The 17495-nt window shown below is 49.6% G+C and overlaps 1 protein-coding gene across 6 annotated transcripts in view; it reads right to left on the bottom strand.

The window, feature by feature from the left end:
* The window catches only part of ARHGAP22 (Rho GTPase activating protein 22), a 203929-nt gene that overhangs the window by 20204 nt on the left and 166230 nt on the right, over positions 1-17495 (bottom strand). The window contains exon 1 of one of the 6 annotated variants that reach the window (XM_082407136.1): positions 8258-8417. The exons of the other annotated variants lie outside the window; for them this stretch is intronic. Within the exon in view, the coding sequence (XP_082263262.1) occupies positions 8258-8357 (100 nt within the window). The 5' untranslated portion in view covers positions 8358-8417. Of the gene's footprint in view, positions 1-8257; positions 8418-17495 lie in introns of those variants that run through there. 6 annotated transcript variants of the gene reach the window in all.

Genomic DNA, 17495 nt, shown 5'->3' on the forward strand with positions numbered 1-17495 from the left:
ATCCTTCTCAAACTCTTCCAAAAAACTGCAGGGGAAGGAACACTCCCCCAAGTTCTTTATATGAGGCCACCATCACCCTGATACCAAAACCAGACAAAGATACCACAAAAAGAAAATAACAGGCCAGTATCACTGATGAACATAGATGCAAAAATATTCAATAGAATAGTAGCAAACCAAATCCAAAAATATATTAAAAGGATCATACACCATGATCAAGTGGGATTTATCCCAGGAAATGCAAGGATTCTTCAATATCTGCAAATCAATCAGTGTGATACACCACGTTAACAAAGTGAAGAATAAAAACCATATGATCATCTCAATAGATGCAGAAAAGGCTTTTAACAAGATTCAACACGCATTTATGATAAAAGCTCTCCAGAAAGTGTGAACAGAGGGAACTTACCTCAACATAATAAAGGCCATATATGACAAACCCACAGCTAACATCATTCTCAATGGTGAAAAGCTGAAAGCATTCCCTCTAAGATCAGGAACAAGGCAAGAATGTCCACTGTCACAACTTTTGTTCAACATAGTTTTGGAAGTCCAAGAAATAGAAGGAATCCAAATTGGAAAAGAAGAAGTAAAATCATCACTGTTTGCAGATGACACGATATACATAGAAAATCCTAAAGATGCTACCAGAAAACTACTAGAGCTCATCAATAAATTCGGTAAAGTTGCAGGATACAAAATTAACACACAGAAATCTCTTGCATTCATATACACTAAAATGAAATATCACAAAGAGAAATTAAGGAAACAATCCCATTTACCATTGCATCAAAAATAATAAAATACCTAGGAATAAACCTACCTAAGGAGACAAAAGCCTCTACTCTGAAAACTATAATACTCTGATGAAAGAAATTGGAGATGACACAAACAGATGGAAGGATATACCATGTTCTTGGATCAGAGAATCAATATTGTCAAAATGACTATACTACCCAAGGCAATCTACAGATTCAATGCAATCCTTATCAAATTACCACTGGCATTTTTCACAGAACTAGAACAAAAAATCTTAAAATTTATGTGGAAATACAAAAGACCCTGAATAGCCAAAGCAATCCTGAGAAAGAAAAACAGAGCTCGAGGAATCAAACTCCCTGACTTCAGACTATACTACAAAGCTACAGTAATCAAAACAGTATGGTACTGGCACAAAAACAGAAGTATAGATCAATGGAACAGGAGAGAAAGCCCAAAAATAAACTCACGCACCTATGGTCAATTAATCTATGACAACAGAGGCAAGACTGTACAATGGAGAAAAGACAGGCTCTTCAATAAGTGGTGTTGGTCATGCCAGGTAATTTTAGAGTTACACTAATGTTTACTAGAAAATCTAAAATGCCTGAGCACTTCATGCCTGAAACACAGGACTGTAGCTGAGTAAGTCCTTGACCCAAAAATAATGGATTTTCCCTCCAACCTTAGAAAATACTAAGTATCAATACTATGTAATTAGTACATACATAATACATAGTACATACACAATACATATATAATTAGTAAGTACCTAATACTATGTAATTAGTATTAGAATATTTCTATTTTCATTTTCACAATTAGTAAAAAAAAAAATTAAAAGGTAGAGAGAGTATACTCCTGGCATCATTATAAGCTTAATATATGAATTTTGATAACCATTTTTAAAATCCATGTTCTAAGAAAATTAACTGTTTTTAAATATTTAGAAGACCAACTTCAATATCTTGAAGGCAGTGAATTCATTGTCATGTCTAATTATAAGTAAAAACAAAATCTTGAATGTAATTTTGAAGTTTTGGCTGATATCTATTATTGGATGCTCTTCATGCTATCCTGTGCTCGGATGCTGAGCATGCATTTAGGGTAGAAAATAATAGCTTATTGTCACAGTGAATCTTTTATCCATAATATGCATTTTGCCTTACCAAAAAAGCTTACAAAATTGTGCTTATTCCTTATGATTTAGTTGGTGATTTGTTAATGTCTTATTTTAAAGAAAGTGCTGTAAATATTGATCTCTGAAATGGGTTTTTAAATATTGCCTGTCAATATAGCCAATTTTTTTCTTTTAAATGTAAATAAAATAATGCTCTTCCAATAAATTTGCTTTCATTATTTTTAAATCAATAAAATAATGCAAATATCATGCTCAAAAAAAAAAAAAGTGCTGGCAAAACAGGAAAGCTACATGTAAAACAATGAAATTAGAACATTCTCTAACACCATACACAAAAATAAACTCGAAATGGATCAAAGACCTAAATGTAAGGCCGGACACTATAAAACTCTTAGAGGAAAACATGGAACACTCTTTGACATAAATCGCAGCAATATCTTTTATGATCCACCTCCTAGAGTAATGAAAATAAAAACGGAAATAAACAAATTGGACGTAATTAAACTTAAAGGCTTCTGCACAGCAAAGGAGACCATAAACGAAACAAAAAGACAACCCACAGAATGGGAGAAAATATTTGCAAATGAAGCGACTGACAAGGGATTAATCTCCAAAATATATAAACAGTTCACACAGCTCTATGTCAAAAAAAAATAAACAACCCAATCAAAAAATGGGCAGAAGATCTAAATAGACATTTCTCAAAGAAGACATACAGATGGCCAAAAAAGCACATGAAAGATGCTCAATGTCACTAATTACCAGAGAAATGCAAATCAAAACTACAATGCGGTATCGCCGCACACAAGTCAGAATGGCCATCGTCAAAAAGTCTACAAACAGAGCTTCCCTGGTGGCACGGTGGATAAGAATCTGCCTGTCAATGCAGGGGACTCAGGTTCGGTCCCTGGTCCAGGAAGATCCCACATGCCGCAGAGCAACTAAGCCCATGCGCCACAACTACTGAGGCCCACATGCCTAGAGCCCGTGCTCCGCAACAAGAGAAGCCACCGTAATGAGAAGCCTGCGCACCACAACGAAGAGTAGCCCCCACTCGCCGCAATTAGAGAAAGCCCACGCACAGCAACAAAGACCCAATGCAGCCATAAACAAATTAATTAATTAATTAAACTATTATAACAATTTGTGGACTAAACTAGCAGCAAAATTTGTAAAAAAAAAAAAACAAAAAAAAAACTACAAACAATAAATGCTGGAGAGGGTGTGGAGAAAAGGGAACCCTCCTACACTGTTGGTGGGAATGTAAATTGGTACAACCACTATGGAAAACAGTATGAAGCTTCCTTAAAAAGCAAAAAACAGAGCTACCATATGATCCAGCAATCCCACTACTTGGCATATATCTGCAGAAAACCATAATCCAAAAGGATACATACACCCCAATGTTCACTGCTGCACTATTTACAATAGCCAAGACACGGAAGCAACCTAAATGTCCATCATCAGAGGAATGGATAAAGAAGATACCATATATATATATATATATATATATACAATGGAATATTACTCAGTGAAAAAAAGAACAAAATAATGCCATTTGCAGCAACATGGATGGACCTAGAGATTATCATACTAAGTGAAGTGAGACAGAGAAAGACAAATATCAAATGATATCACTCATATGTGGAATCTAATAAAAAAAGATACAAATGAACTTATTTACAAAACAGAAACAGACTTACAGATATCGAGAACAAACTTATGGTTACCAAAGGGGAAACGTGGGGGGTCGATGAACACACACACACAACTACATATAAGATAGATAACCAACAAGGACCTAATGTATAGCACAGGGACCTCTACTCAGTATTCTGTGACAATCTATATGAGAAAAGAATCTAAAAAAGAATGAGTATATGTATAACTGAATCACTTTGCTGTACACCTGAAACTAACACAGCATTGTAAGTCAACTATACTCCAATAAAATAAAAATTAAAAAAACAAAAACAAACAAACAAACAAAACCCAGGCAGTCTGGCACCAGGTCCAGAGAATGTTCTAGGCCACACTGCTGCTCTCCACCCATGCTGGAGCATGGATACCTGTGTGATGCTATCCACGCACCAGCCTCGCTTCCTGTGTTTCTCCTGTCTTTCTTCACCAGTAGCTCCCAAGGATGTGGTCATTTGGGCAACAGGCAGAGGTAAGCAGAGGATAGAATACTGACAAGAAAGGAAAAACTGTCTGCCCTCTGGGATTTGGTGGGAGAGCCAAGCTGCCCTTGCCCACAGAGGTGGGGCCCGATGGGCCAGTCAACGGCCCTGAGCACAGCATCCTGGCCTCTCTGCCCAGCCTGAGAGTGGCCTGGGTTGGTCCAGGGACACAGAGCCACTGTTCCCTCTCACCTCACTTATGCCCAGCAATGAACCACATGGGTCCACATGCTCTTGTTGAGCTAGTAAGATGTTTGAAACATTTTTAAATTATTTAAAATCCAGAGATTTCATATAAAAATCTGGATTCCCAGCTTCTCTTAAAAGAATCCACAGATCTCGTGGCACCTGGCGGAATTCCCAAATGGTTACACTGACGGAGTTCAGTGGCACTTGTGCCCTTTTGATAGCCCATGTATTTGCTAATTCTCCACAGACCCCCCCCCCCACCATTCCCTATTGCCTCACATCCCGTCCACACTTCACTCATGTGGCTTTGCCAGGTACTCACCTCTTTTGCTTCAACCTCCATGACACAGACTTCCCCCCAGGGCCAGGATGAAGTAGGAGACTGGCCCTGACCCACAGAAGGTAGAAATGGGAAACCAGGCCTATCGTGACCAGAGGCATCTGCTAGGACCTCAAATGAGCAGGCAGAGAACATACAGGGGGAACTGCCCATAAGCAGAGGGTCCTCAAGAGGGGAAGGAGCCAGCCTGGCACTGCATCCTTGGTGCCTGCCTCCTGCCTTCCTCCCCACTCAGGCCCCTGCCCTGTCCCTTTCACTTCCGCTTTACCCACTATGCGAGCATCTCGAATACATCTGCTTTCCTGCTGCCTGGCCTGTGCACAGGAGGACTCTTCCCTGTTCAGTCTGTGTAAAATTCCTATTAGCCCTTGGGAACAGCTCAGGTGTCCCCTCCTACGTGAGCTGTCCCAGATACTCCCTTCAGCACAACCACAGTGCTCTTGGGCTCTCTCCCTGGCCCTCTACCACAGACCATGTGAAGACACTCGCCTCTGCCGGGATCCTCACTGGGAACCACCCCCTCTCCCCAGTCCTGAGCCAATGCTGGGCTTGGAACAGAGGTCAAGGAGCACTGAGCGAAGGAGGGTGGACACACAGTCCAGGACAGTCTGTGGTCCCAAATTCATGCACTCAGCTCCCCACCCTCGGCTCACAGTGACTGAAGGCCATAGTCAGGGAAGAGAGACACTGAGGAAAGGAATTCTAAAATTCTCTCTAGAGATTCACAAAGCTTGGGTAATTCCATCCAGCCTCCTCTTGGCCCCAGCCCTTCCTACTCTCCCATTTCCTGTCCCCAGGGCATCTGCTGTCTACCTGTCCATTCGTCCATCCATCCATCCATCCACACTTCCATCACTCTTGCGTTTGTGCCCCACCCTGTTCTAGGTCCTAGAAGGTCTCAGAGCTGCCCAGAGGGCTAGAAACATGTAAATCCTACCACGGGCTCCTCTGCTGAAAACCCCTTGCTGCCTCCCTCCTTCCCCACCCAGGATAAAATCCAAACTTGTTAGGCAGAGAGGCAAGGGCCTGCCGCCCTCCCTCCACCAGCTTCTGGGGCACAGTCTGGGCCAGGCAGAGGGCAGCTGCTGCACGGCCAGCCCTGCTGTTCATGCGGTGCCTGTAGTCAGGCGGCTCCCACATCTCTGAAGCCCTCTCCCAACCTCAGCTCAACCACTGCTTCCCCCTGTGAAGCCTTCCAGACCACTCTTCCAGCCCCCTGAACAGGGCTGTGAGAGCCAGGAAATGGAAGTCCACAGGATCCCGGGTGCTTCCAAACAGAGGCGATTTAGAGGAGGAGGGAACATCAGAACTGGGGTCTAAGAATGAGCAGGAGATAGCCAGGCAGACAGGTGGGGTGCGGGGTGCTGGGGGCGTGCATGAGCAGAGACCCCAAGGCAGACCTGAGCAGGGGGCCGGGGGAGGAGGTCTGACAAGGGCCCCAGGGGTTGGAGGGTGGGTGTGAGAGAGCCTGAATGAAGAGGCTGGGAGCATGGCATCCCCCTGTCCTGACATGCACCATGAGCCCTGGTGAGCACTGACCCCATACATGGCTCAGGGACTCTGGGAAATGATGAGACTCCCCCAGAGGCCCTCCAAGCGCTGAGCCTGGCGAGAGCGCTAAGCTAGGGGTGGGGAATGGGAACACAGGTGGCAGGTGATGGTCAAGGCTGAAGGCCACAGAGACAAAGATTCTGAGCCTGCACCTGCACTGGTCTGGGTGCACATCCTGACTAAGCCACTGAGGAGCAGAGTGGCCTCCTTTCCTAGGTCTCAGTTTCTCCATCTATAAAATGGGGATGATCACACTTGTCTTTAGAGGCTGCCCCGAGGCCCTGCTCCCAGCCACCACCAGGCCCAGGACTGACCCCACATTCCCAGCAAGGCGGCGTGGAGCCTTGCATCCGACCTTGTACAGCCTTCAGGTGTGAGCTGACCCCTCACCACCCTTGGTGGGGAGATGCTCCCGGAGCCCCATGAGAAAGACTCATTCCAGCTCAGCCTCCCAGGGCTCTGCTCCCAGCTTCCTCCTGCTGGAGGCGCCCTGTGCTCAGGCTACAGGTCTGGCCTCCTTCAGCCAGGGGCCTTGCCCACCACTCCCCTCGTCAGGGTCTCTCAGCCAGAGCCTGGCAGGGCCTGGAACGGCTGTGCTGAACTTCCTCAGCCCTCCTGGCACGTCTCAGAGGGGGAGCCTTGCCAAGAACCAGATTCAGTAGGTCTGTCGGATCCCTGGAAACCCAGCCAGTGTGCAGGTTCCTCGAGGGCCCAGCCCACACTCTTCTCCAGTGGCACAGCCGGCGCTTTGTGAGGAAGCTGGCAGAGGCTGCCTTTCCTCTGGATGAACCTGCGGATGGGCTCAGAGCTGGGCCAGGCCTCCTCCCCTGCCAGCTGCTCCCTGGCAAAGCCCGGCCCTCGCTCCCCTCTCCCCAGAATCCCAAGCAGGGGCAGGAAGGGACAGGCCCAGCACTCAGCTGACTCAGATCCCTGTCCTGGGTGACCTTGGGCACCGTCCTCAACCTCTCTGAGCCTTGGTCTCTGCCACTTCATGGGGCCGTCGGCAGCCACGGGAGAGCCTATGGCACCAGGTGCTTGATAAATGTGGCCTTCTCCTGACCCAGGAGGGCCAGCCCAGGATAGGGTGGGCTCTGCCTGCCCCCGGGACCCAGCAGGGAAGGGAGGCAGCTGAGATTCCCTCTGGAGCTGATCCCCGAGGGGAGACCTCAGTCTCCTAGTATGGCTCTGGCCATACTAGGGCTCTCTCCAGTTGGGGGGAGAGGCACAGAGAGAAGAGACACAATGAAGACAATAATTCTTAAATTCTCTCCAGAGATTCACAAACTTCGGGTAAACCCTTCCTGTTCTCTACTCCCCTCCCCAGGACATTTGCCGTCCTCCATGCACGCACCCCACGGTTTGTAAATCCACTTTACATCACTCCCACACTTGTGCCTAAGGGCACTGCCCTCCACTAGGTGCTACAGAGCCTCAGCTCTACTCGCAACAGCTGTAACCAATTGGCTGGGCTGTAGCCAAGTTTCAACAACCAAGAGGCTGAAATCAGCCCAGGGGAGAGAAATACAGCGAGACGCAACGTCTTGGGGGGGGTGTCCTGCCCGAGGCAAGCTGGTCCCCAAGGCAGAAGTGACCCCTACCCTCTGGTGTTAGCCAGTCCCACGCCCAGACACGGGTGCCTTCCTGAGGCCTGGAGAGGCAAACGTGGGCTGACCACTGAACTTGGAGTCGGTAGCCCAGAGCTGGCATCCTGCCTGGTCCCCTCAGTAGTGGTGGTGGTGGTGGGGTGATCCTTTGCAAGTTCCCGTGCCCCGGAAGACTAGGCTCTTCATCCCTGCACGCGGGATGCCCACCACCAGGGCGGGAGGTAGGAGGAGGCGTCCCAGCTCTGCCTCTTCCCCCTACACGCGCGTGCCCGCTCCCCCAGCCCGGCGACCGGTCCCGCTGCTGCCCCCAACCCCTCCCCCCTCCCTCCCCCTTCCCTCCCCCTTCCCTCCCCCTCTCCCCCTGGGCGCCCCGCGACCCGCCGGCGCAGCGCTGTCCTCACCCGCGCGTGGGGCCGGGGCCGAACGCGCTGTCGGCCAGGGACGCCGCTTACGCTCGGCTTCGCGGGGCGCCCGCACCCCCCTCCCGCGGTACCTGGGGCGGCGGCGGTAGCGCAACAGGCTGGCAGGCGGCAGGGCGACCGCGGGCAGGCGCGGCACCCGGAGGAGGCCCGCGCGGCCGGCATCAGGCCCATGGCGCGCCCGGGCGCGGCGGCGCGGCGGCGGCGGCAGGAATGCCCGGCACGCGCGCAGGTAGCGTCTTGCCCGCCGCCCGCCCCAGGCCCGGACCCTGGAGCGAGGGAGGGAGGGCCTGGGCCCGCCGAGTGCCTGAAACGCTGCTCCTGGAGTCGGCCCCCGTGGCGCTCCCCGCTCAGACCTCTGACCCGCTTCTTCCTAACGCTCGGTGTTACAGGCACCGTAGGAATACTAGCAACTCCCAATGACCCGCCCCTTCTTCCTGGTCAAGGGCTCGCTTTAGGAAATTCCTCTCCCCGCAGAATGGGAGGCAGGTGTTCCAGGTGGAGCCCAGGTGATTTCGGTTTGGGTCAAGCAGCGGGGTGAGTGCCGAGCCCAGTCTACAGCTGGGCTGCTGTCTGTGGAACTGGCATTCAGGGCTCCAACCCTCTGCCTTGCCGAGGGGCCAGCGCCCCAGTGCCACGGAGAGTGCTTAGGACTTAACACAAGCGTCTTGTGCAGCTCTGAGCGGTATGAGTATTAATGTCCCGTTTTACAGATGAGGCAGCTGAAGCTCAGAGAGGTTTTGTAATTTTCCCAAGGTCACCCAACTAGTAAGTGACAGATCTTCAGTTCAAACCTATATTATCTTTCTGCAAAGCCTGAGTTCTTCCCAGAGTAGGATTCTATCCCAGAGAAAAAAACCCACAATCCCACACTTCCAGAGGGTGCAAAGGGTGAGGACCGAGATGGGTGCACAGCTTCAGGCATTCACCAGGAGGGCAGGTGGACAGAGAAGCAAAGCTGGGGCCCTGCAACACCAGAAGAAGGGGTGGAGGTCCCCAGGGGTCTGTGGGCAGAATTCTGTAAGGGAAGGGCTTAGGGGAGCCCTGGGGCTGGAAGGGGTGGGAGCTCATCTGAAATCCAGTGTGTAGGGTAGGGTCACTTTTCTTGCTCTTACTAAGCAGGGCCTAGACTAGAATGAGGCAAGTGAATTTTGCACTTCAGGTGCAAGGTTAAAGGGGGTGCCAAAAATTTCAGTAATCAAGAGAAATATTTTTGCGATATTTAAAAAAATACAAATTAATGCCAAAAAAATCCATGATGAACAAAATATCAAAATTTTAAATAAAGACAGGATCTGACCCTGTACTTGCACAGACTTTGAGAGTGAGTGCCTCATTTGCCTCACCCTAATCCCACCCACAGATCCTGTCTTTATTTAAAATTTTGATAGTCTGTTTATCATGGATGTGGTAGGCTAAACAATGCTCCCCTCAAGACGTCCATGTCCTAATCCCTAGAACCTGTGACGTTGCTACTTTACCTAGCAAAAGGGATGTTGTAGATAGGATTGAGGACAAGAGGTTATACTAGATTATCTCAGTGGGCCTTAAAAAATGGAGGTAGAGGGAAATTTGACTACAGAAGAGGAGGCAACATTAGGAGGGAAGCAGAAACCCAAGAACGTGAGCAGCTTCTAGGAAGTGGAAGAGGCAAAGATCCATTCTCCCCTGGAGCTCTCAGAAGGAACCAGCCCTGCCAACACCATGATTTCAGTATCTTCAATATCATAAAAATTCAGTTCTTCCGACTGCCGACTTTTAGAAAGGTGAGCAAATAAATCTGTGTTATTTTAAACTGCTGAATTTGTGACAATTTGTTAAAGCAGCAATCGGGAACTAACACAATGGATTTTTTTGCATTAATTTTCATTCTAAAAAATTAAATAAAATATTCATCCTGATCACTGAGTTTTTTGGTGCTCCCTTAAATTTTGTGCCCCAGGCCAGGGAGGCCCCCTAGTCCTGGTCCTGATGCTAGTGTGCGGGGTGGGGGCTGAAGTCCTCCCGAGTGCTGGGAACGTGGGGAGGGGCTCAGTGCTCTCCCCTCCCAGAGTTCAGGTACACGTGAAGGTGGGAGGGGTGGTTCATGGGGCCAGGGGGCCGTAAGTCAAGGAGTATCTTGCCCTAAACCTGCCGGAAAAGCCTGGAGCCCCCATGGCCCACAGTCCCCAAGGTCTGATCAGCTCTGCCCATGTTAAAGAGAAGGGTCCAAGGGCTCAGGGGAGGCACCTACTCCGGGGGAGGGGGGTCCTCCCAGGTAGGCAGAGAGCTCTGGCAACTGACTTGCTTTCTCTTTTCTGAGCCACGGTTTCCCCACCTGTATGGTCAGAGAGTTAGACTGGCCAATCTCTAGGGAATCCCTCCACCCAACCTCCCGCCCAGATTCCCCGCATGGATGGAGGTCTGCAGCTGCCCCCCATTTAGAAGGCTCTGGACTCTGATGCACACTGCCACAATGAACTCTAGGTTAAACCCTGGCCAGGTCACCACCCACGTCACCTTGTGGAGGTCTTTTTAATCCATGGGGCCTGAGATGGGGGATGGGTATGCAAAGATAGTCATGAAACTTTCCTCTTGGGGTGGGCCAGGGAGCTGAGAGGCTGGGGATCTGTCCTCTCACACTAGCGCCTGGTGACAGGTGATCTCTTGAGCTGGGGTGGCTCTCGTTTCTGGGCTGGGTCCAGGACCTCGGGGACTACCTCTGTCCTCAGTCTTGCCTCCCTTTCCCTGTCCCCACACCACTCTTAAGACAACGCAGATCCAGAGACTATGGTGCCTGGCAACAGAGCATCCTTGGATGGGCTCACCCTGGAGGCAGGCTGCCCCTGCTCCCAACCCTGCTGTGTGCTGTTAGGCAAGTTGCTGAACCTCTCTGGGCCTCTCTGTCCCTCTCTACAATATAATTTTGATACAATGAACCACTGTCAAGAGTAGCAAATGGCAAGCATGAGACCCCTGCCTCTTTCCTCAGACTGATGTGGAGGACCAAGGCTGTCTGGGAAGACACTGAGAGCCAGCGAACCCGACCACAAGGCACCCCGAGGGCTCCCCGCATCCTGCTCTCCGGACCCGGCATCCAGCCCCAGGGCTCTGAGCTCCCGCAGACCTGGGTTAGAATGCTGGCTTCCTGCTTACTTCTTTGGGACCTGGACAGATTACCTGAGCCTCTCTGCTGCTCAGTCTCCTTACCTGTAAAAGGGGCTACAGCAGGACTGATTTCAAAGGGCTATTGTGAGGGTCAACTGGGGTGCAGAGCCCGGCACCGGGACACGCTGAATAAACATTAGCTGCTCTGGAGAGTGGCTACCTCAACCCAACTTCTCCCCTTGTGGTGGGGAGTTACCAGGACATCATGCAGTGTTGCTGGCACACACCCTCCACTGGCCTCATCTTAGCAATGACCATGACAAACTCTTTTCCAGCCCTGGGATCTGAGCTCTTCTTAGCACACACGGAAAGCCAGGCAGGCCCAGTTGCAGGGGCATTTCCACCACATCTGCTGGGAGGGAAGGCAGACAGCGAGCCAGCAAGGTGGGTAAGAGGCAGTTAGTTGAGCAGTTAGCATCCTGAGTTTCACAGGAAGCAGTGGTGAGCAGCCCCCTATAAATCACCCTTGCTGGCTTGCCAGGCTCTCCCAAGATAAGGCAGCTGCTCCTCCACCCTGCTCTCCTGGTAAACGGCCCCGGGCTCCCTGGCCGCCTGTCAGTGGGGTCTGTGGCTGGGGGCTATTTCCCCTGTCCTGGGGATCTAAGCTCGAAGGCTCCTGGATAACTTCAGGGGAGAAGCCTTGAGGGCTGCAGGGGAAGGAGGCCCAAGGGTGCTGTGTACTGACCCATATACTCAGAAGAGGACAGATCTGGCCTCTGTGAGCTTGGGGCTGGATGGGGTCCAAGGCCTGTGGCGGCAATTTCTCCTCCACGTGGCATGTGGTCCCTCAGGGCCCACCAGAATGGGCCCAGGGTACCAGAATCAGACTCAAGTGCCCCTTCTGCTGGCTCAGTGACTGAAGCCCAGCCCAGGTCAGCAACAGTCCTATCTTTCCCCTTTTGGAAAGGCAGCCAGGAAAGACCCAGGCCCACTGGCCTGGTGGGTTAACGTCCAGGGGAAATAGAAATAAGACTTTCTCTTCTTGAATCTCCCAGAAGCGCTGGGATCTGGAGTAAGTAGTGCTGGGGAGAAGTGGTCCACTTAAGATCTCAGGCTCCACCACTGCCAGCCTGGGCTGGGGTCAGTGACCTTTCATCCTGAATGTGACTGTGCCTTGAGGGCTTCCGTTTGGAGATGTCATTCCAGCAAATAATGACCACAACCAGCTGGACTAACAAGGTTGCTTTGTGTACTTCCAAGTTGTCCTGAGGCTGGATTTTCTCCAGGTCAAGTGTCCTGCCCTGTGGCTTCTGGGAGCCGCATTCGTCCCCCTCCTTCCCCCATGATTTCTGAGGAACCTAGGACAGGACTGTCAGCTCTGGGGGGGTCAGGGGAAAGTCTCCAGAGGCCTGTGAGAGCCACACACACATCAGGATGGGGCCTGGCATGGGCAGCGAAGCTCTGATGGCCACTGCAAGGCTGCCGCCTGGCCCCTCGTGCCCCTCCCCGGCGAGAAGCTGTCACTCTGGGCAAGGACACCGTTCCCATACCAGGCTCCTGGCCCCAGGACTGTCACTCTGTGTTGCTGCCTGTAAGGTTGGGACAGTTGCTGGGCTTTGCTCATCAGTGCCACTGGGTAGGGGGGATAGTTACCATGCTACTAGTTACTGAGCGCTAACCCCGACCCCCAGACTCCTGCATCCCACTGCCCACTCAGGATGCCCACTGGTTTAATGACTAACAGGCATCTCAAACTCATACATGCCCAAATGGAGCTGTGGTCTTGCTGCATTGTCCCAAACCTGCTCTAGGCTGTGTCTTCCTCACTCACTTAATGACAGTTCTTTCTGTCTGCTCGATCAGACCCCTGGGCGTCCACCTTCACTGCTCCCTTTCTCTTAAACCCACATCCAAGAGATCTTGTAGGTCCTACTTTCAAAACAGATTTGGAATCTGCTCACTTTCACCACCACCCACCATAGTGTAAGCACCCTTGTCTCTCACCTGAATTACTGCAAACAGGTCCCCCGGCTTCCCCTTTTCCCGCTCTGGTCAGCAGTCAGAGCAGCCCTTTTAACTATCTATCAGATTATGTCCTTCCTCTGCCATCAGGCTCCTTTGCATCTGGCCCCGTCCCTCACTCCCTCATCCCACCTGCCTCCAAGCTGGTCCAAGACCACATCAGATGCTCTCTGTTTTTGCCCAAGCTGTTGCCTGGGTCTGGCACACTTCCACCCGACATCCTCCTGGCTCACTTTCTCACTTCTTCAAGACTTTGGGTGTCACTCTATCATTAGGCCCACACTCACCACTGTATTTTAACTGGCTCTATTTTTTTTTTTTTTTCTTTCAGTAGCACTCACCACCTTCTAACACAGCAGTTCTCGAAATGTGGGTCCCAGACCAGCAGCATCAGTATCACTTGGGAACTTGTTAGAAACACAAATCCTAGTGAGTTGGAAACTCTGGGGGAGGATAAAACAGTCTCCCTTTTCTTCTGGGTGGTTCTGATGAGAACAATTGCTCTGTGCCATGCGATGTACTTTCCTGTTACTCTCTGTCTTGGGGAGTAGAATGGAAGCTCCATCTGATCCCTGCTGTGTGCCCCACCTGCACGTGGCAGACTTCTGTGTTGAATGAATAGAACTACTTAGTTCTGAGAGTGCTGAGCACTTTGCATCCATTTTCTCTCTTAATTCTCATGACAATTCTGCAAAGAAGATATTCTTATTCCAATTTTACAAACAAGGACACAGAGAGGGTAAGTGGCATGCCCAGGGTCGCACAGCAAGCAAGGGGCAGAGCCAGATCACACACAGACCGTAGCCTGATGCCAAAAACCTGTGCTCACTCTGACTCCTCTAATACTTCAACGCAACCGGCTTTGCTAATAAGCACCTTCCTATGCACATAAGACGCACCTTCGAGGGCTTGCTGGCTCTCTCCAGATAACCAGGCAAGGCAAGGACTCACCCATGAGCACCCATCAGATGCCAGGCAGCCCTGGTATCGTGTGACTCCTTTCTCTCCCCTTTCACAGAGAGCTGGCTAGGAGGTGCTGCCCAACAGGGCCTCCCCAGAGGCCGTGTTCCTAGAGTGGGGCATGGAAGTCCAGAGATCCACTGGGCAGTGGAGCTCTCTTCACAATATCAAATCTTCTGATCCATGAACATGGGATGTCTTTCCATTTATTTAGGTCTTTAATTTCAAGAATGTATTGTCATTTTTAGAGTATTAAGTTTTGTACTTCTTTTGTTAAATATATTGGTAAGTATTTTGTTCTTTTGGATGCTATTATAAATGAAGTTTTCTTAATTTCATTTTCAGTTTTCCCAGTGCTACTGTATAGAAATACAATTGATTTGTGTATATTGACCTTGTATCTTGCAATCGTGCTGAATTTTTTTATTAGATCTAATAGATTTCTAGTAGATTTCTTAACACTTTCTAGACACGAAATCATGTCATCTGCAAATAGATTACTTGTTTCTTCCTTTCCAATCTGGATGCATTTTATTTCATTTTCTTGCCTAATCGTTCTGGTTAGAATTGTTCTGGTCTAGTACAATGTTGAATAGAAGTGGTGAAAGCGAGAATCCTTGTCTTGTTCCTGAAAAGCATTCAGTCTTTTTCCATTAAGCATGATGTTATCTGTGGGGTTTTTTGTAGATGCCCTTTAGCAGGTTTAGAAAATTCCTTTCTATCTCTAGACTGTTGAATGTTTTTATCATGAAATGGTGCTGGATTTCGTCAAATGTCTTTTCTGAGTTGATTGAGATGATCATGTGGTTTTTGTCCTTTATTCTATTGATGTATCACATTAATTAATTTTCAGATGTTAAACCACCCTTGCATTCCTGGGATAAATCTCATTTGGTCATGGTTATAATCCTTTTATATATCGCTGGATTCAATTTCTTTGTAGTCTGTTGAGGAATTTCCCATCTATATCCACAAGAGATACTGGTGCTCCAGCAATTCTTTTCTCCCTCACCTGTACCATCATTGCTGTTTTGTCTCCCAACTTAAAAAAATAAACAAACTCCCTCCTCCAGCTACTGGAGGACTGAGCTACTGTCCCATTTCTCTTTTTCCCTTTACAGCAAACTTTTTGAAAGAATTGGCTATGATCACACTCCAATTCCCCTCCTCTTATCCTTTTTCATACCCACTATTATCAGGCTTTACTCCCAGGACTCCACCAAAACCACCCTTGACAAGTCAACCATGGACTGTGCTCACCATCTGTTCTCTCCTGGTTGATCTATTGGCAGTGCACAGATACTTCTTTCTTAGATGCTCTCTTCACTCAGCTCAGGGACCCCACTTGCTCCTGGCTCTCCTCATCCCCTGTGCTGGTTTCTCCTCTGCTCCCTGACTTCCTACCTGGAAGCAGCTCAGGGCTCAGCCCTGATCCTCTGCTGTCCCTCCACTAGCTCCATGGTGTCTCATCCAGCCTCATGGCTTCAAACCCCATCTATGTGTCAATGGCCCCCACATTCTCTCTCCAACCCAGTCTTCTCTCCTGGTCTCTAGACATAAATGTCAAATTGCCTACTTGATACGTTAAACTTGAGCCTCTAACATGTATCCCAGACTAAACCCCAAAGTGAACTCTCCATCTTCCTTCCAAACAACTGCACTTCCTGTGTTCTTTCTCATCTCAGTTAACAGCTAATCCATCCTTCCAGTTGGCTTAGATCAAAACACCTTGGAATTACCCTTGACTTCTCTCATTCTCTTACACCTTTCACCCATTCCAGGAGGGGAAATACTACTGGTTCTACCTTCAAAATATATCAATAACTCAATTATTCCTCATCACCCATGCCATCCTGAGCCAAGCCGCCATCACCTCTCACCTGCACGATTGTGTAACGAGCTCCTAACTGGTCTCCCTGTTTCTGTCCTTGCTTCTTTCATCCATTCTCAACACAGCAGCCAGAGGGATCCTGTTGGAACCTGAGTTAGGCTTGGCCACTGCTCTGTTCAAGACCTGCCAATGACACCACCTCGCTCAGAGGAAAAGCCAGAGTCATCACCGTGACAAAGCCCTACTGATTTACCAGCCCTTACCTCCTCTCTCCCCCTTCACAGACTCTGCTCCAGCCACACTGGCCTCCTTGCTGCTCTTCCAACCCCCACGTCTGCCTCCAAAACGCTCTGCCCAGATATATGTGTAACTCACCCCTTCGTCTCCTTTACTCAAATGTCACTAAACTCCAAACCCCCGTCACTCCCGCTTGCCCTCCCCACCTCATCTGCCTCCACTGCGCTCTCTACCATCTAACCTACACCAGGCTTACTTGCTTGCTGTCTGTCTCCTTTCTTAGAATGTACACCCCATGAGGGCAGGGACCTTGTCTGTCCTACTCACTGCTGTGTCACCAGCCCCCAGAACACATCCTCGAGTGAATGACTAACTGGTTGAATGAATGCCCAGACAAGAGGCCCTCCATCAGGGCCACCCCTGGGCAGGCCATCGGCAGTGACCGGCTCCCCTGCCCTGCTGGCCGGCGTTTTCTCTGTGGGGTGCCCGGGCTCTCCCCTGACTGCAGCAGGCACGCTGCCCATTGGTGCCTGTCAGAGGTGGCCGCTCTCTGCCAGAACAAATATGCTTGAAAGGGCTCACGGGCTCTGTTATTAAACAGTGAAAGAAGGGCTGATCCTCTAAGCCTCCTTTCCAGGGGAACCCAGGCTAATAACAGCTTTGCCAGGAAACCTGCAGAGGCGGATGGAGACCCCCTTCAAGTGCCAAACTTGCCCGGACATGTCTGCCACCGCTAACCCCTGGGATTTCTGCCTTTCCTCTATATTTCTGGTAGAAAGGAGATAAGCGCCTTTGATGGTGGTTCCTGTTTTAATTTTTGTGACTTCTTCGGCACACAGCGCACAGCCTGAGAAGTCTGATAAACGCTGGGGAAAGAGGGCTGGGGGAGGGGCAAATCTGGTTTCTATGTGGGATTCTGCAAATGGTCCCCATTTAGCAAGTACAGAGAGAGACAGACAGAGAGACAGAGAAAAACAGGCAGACAGGCACGTGTGTGGGTCAGGGAGCCAGCACACTGAGTACAGGTAGACCACATGTGACGTGACAGTGCCCTGGATGGGCTGGAACAAAGCACAGCCTTTGGGGTCAGAACATCTGCCTCTGTTTCTCAGCTCTGCTCCTGACTAGCTGTGTCATCTTGGGCAAATTACTTAGCCTCTTTGACCTTTAGTTTC

This window comes from Balaenoptera borealis (genome assembly GCF_965194805.1).
Source record: "Balaenoptera borealis genome assembly, chromosome: 10".
NCBI lineage: Eukaryota > Metazoa > Chordata > Mammalia > Artiodactyla > Balaenopteridae > Balaenoptera > Balaenoptera borealis.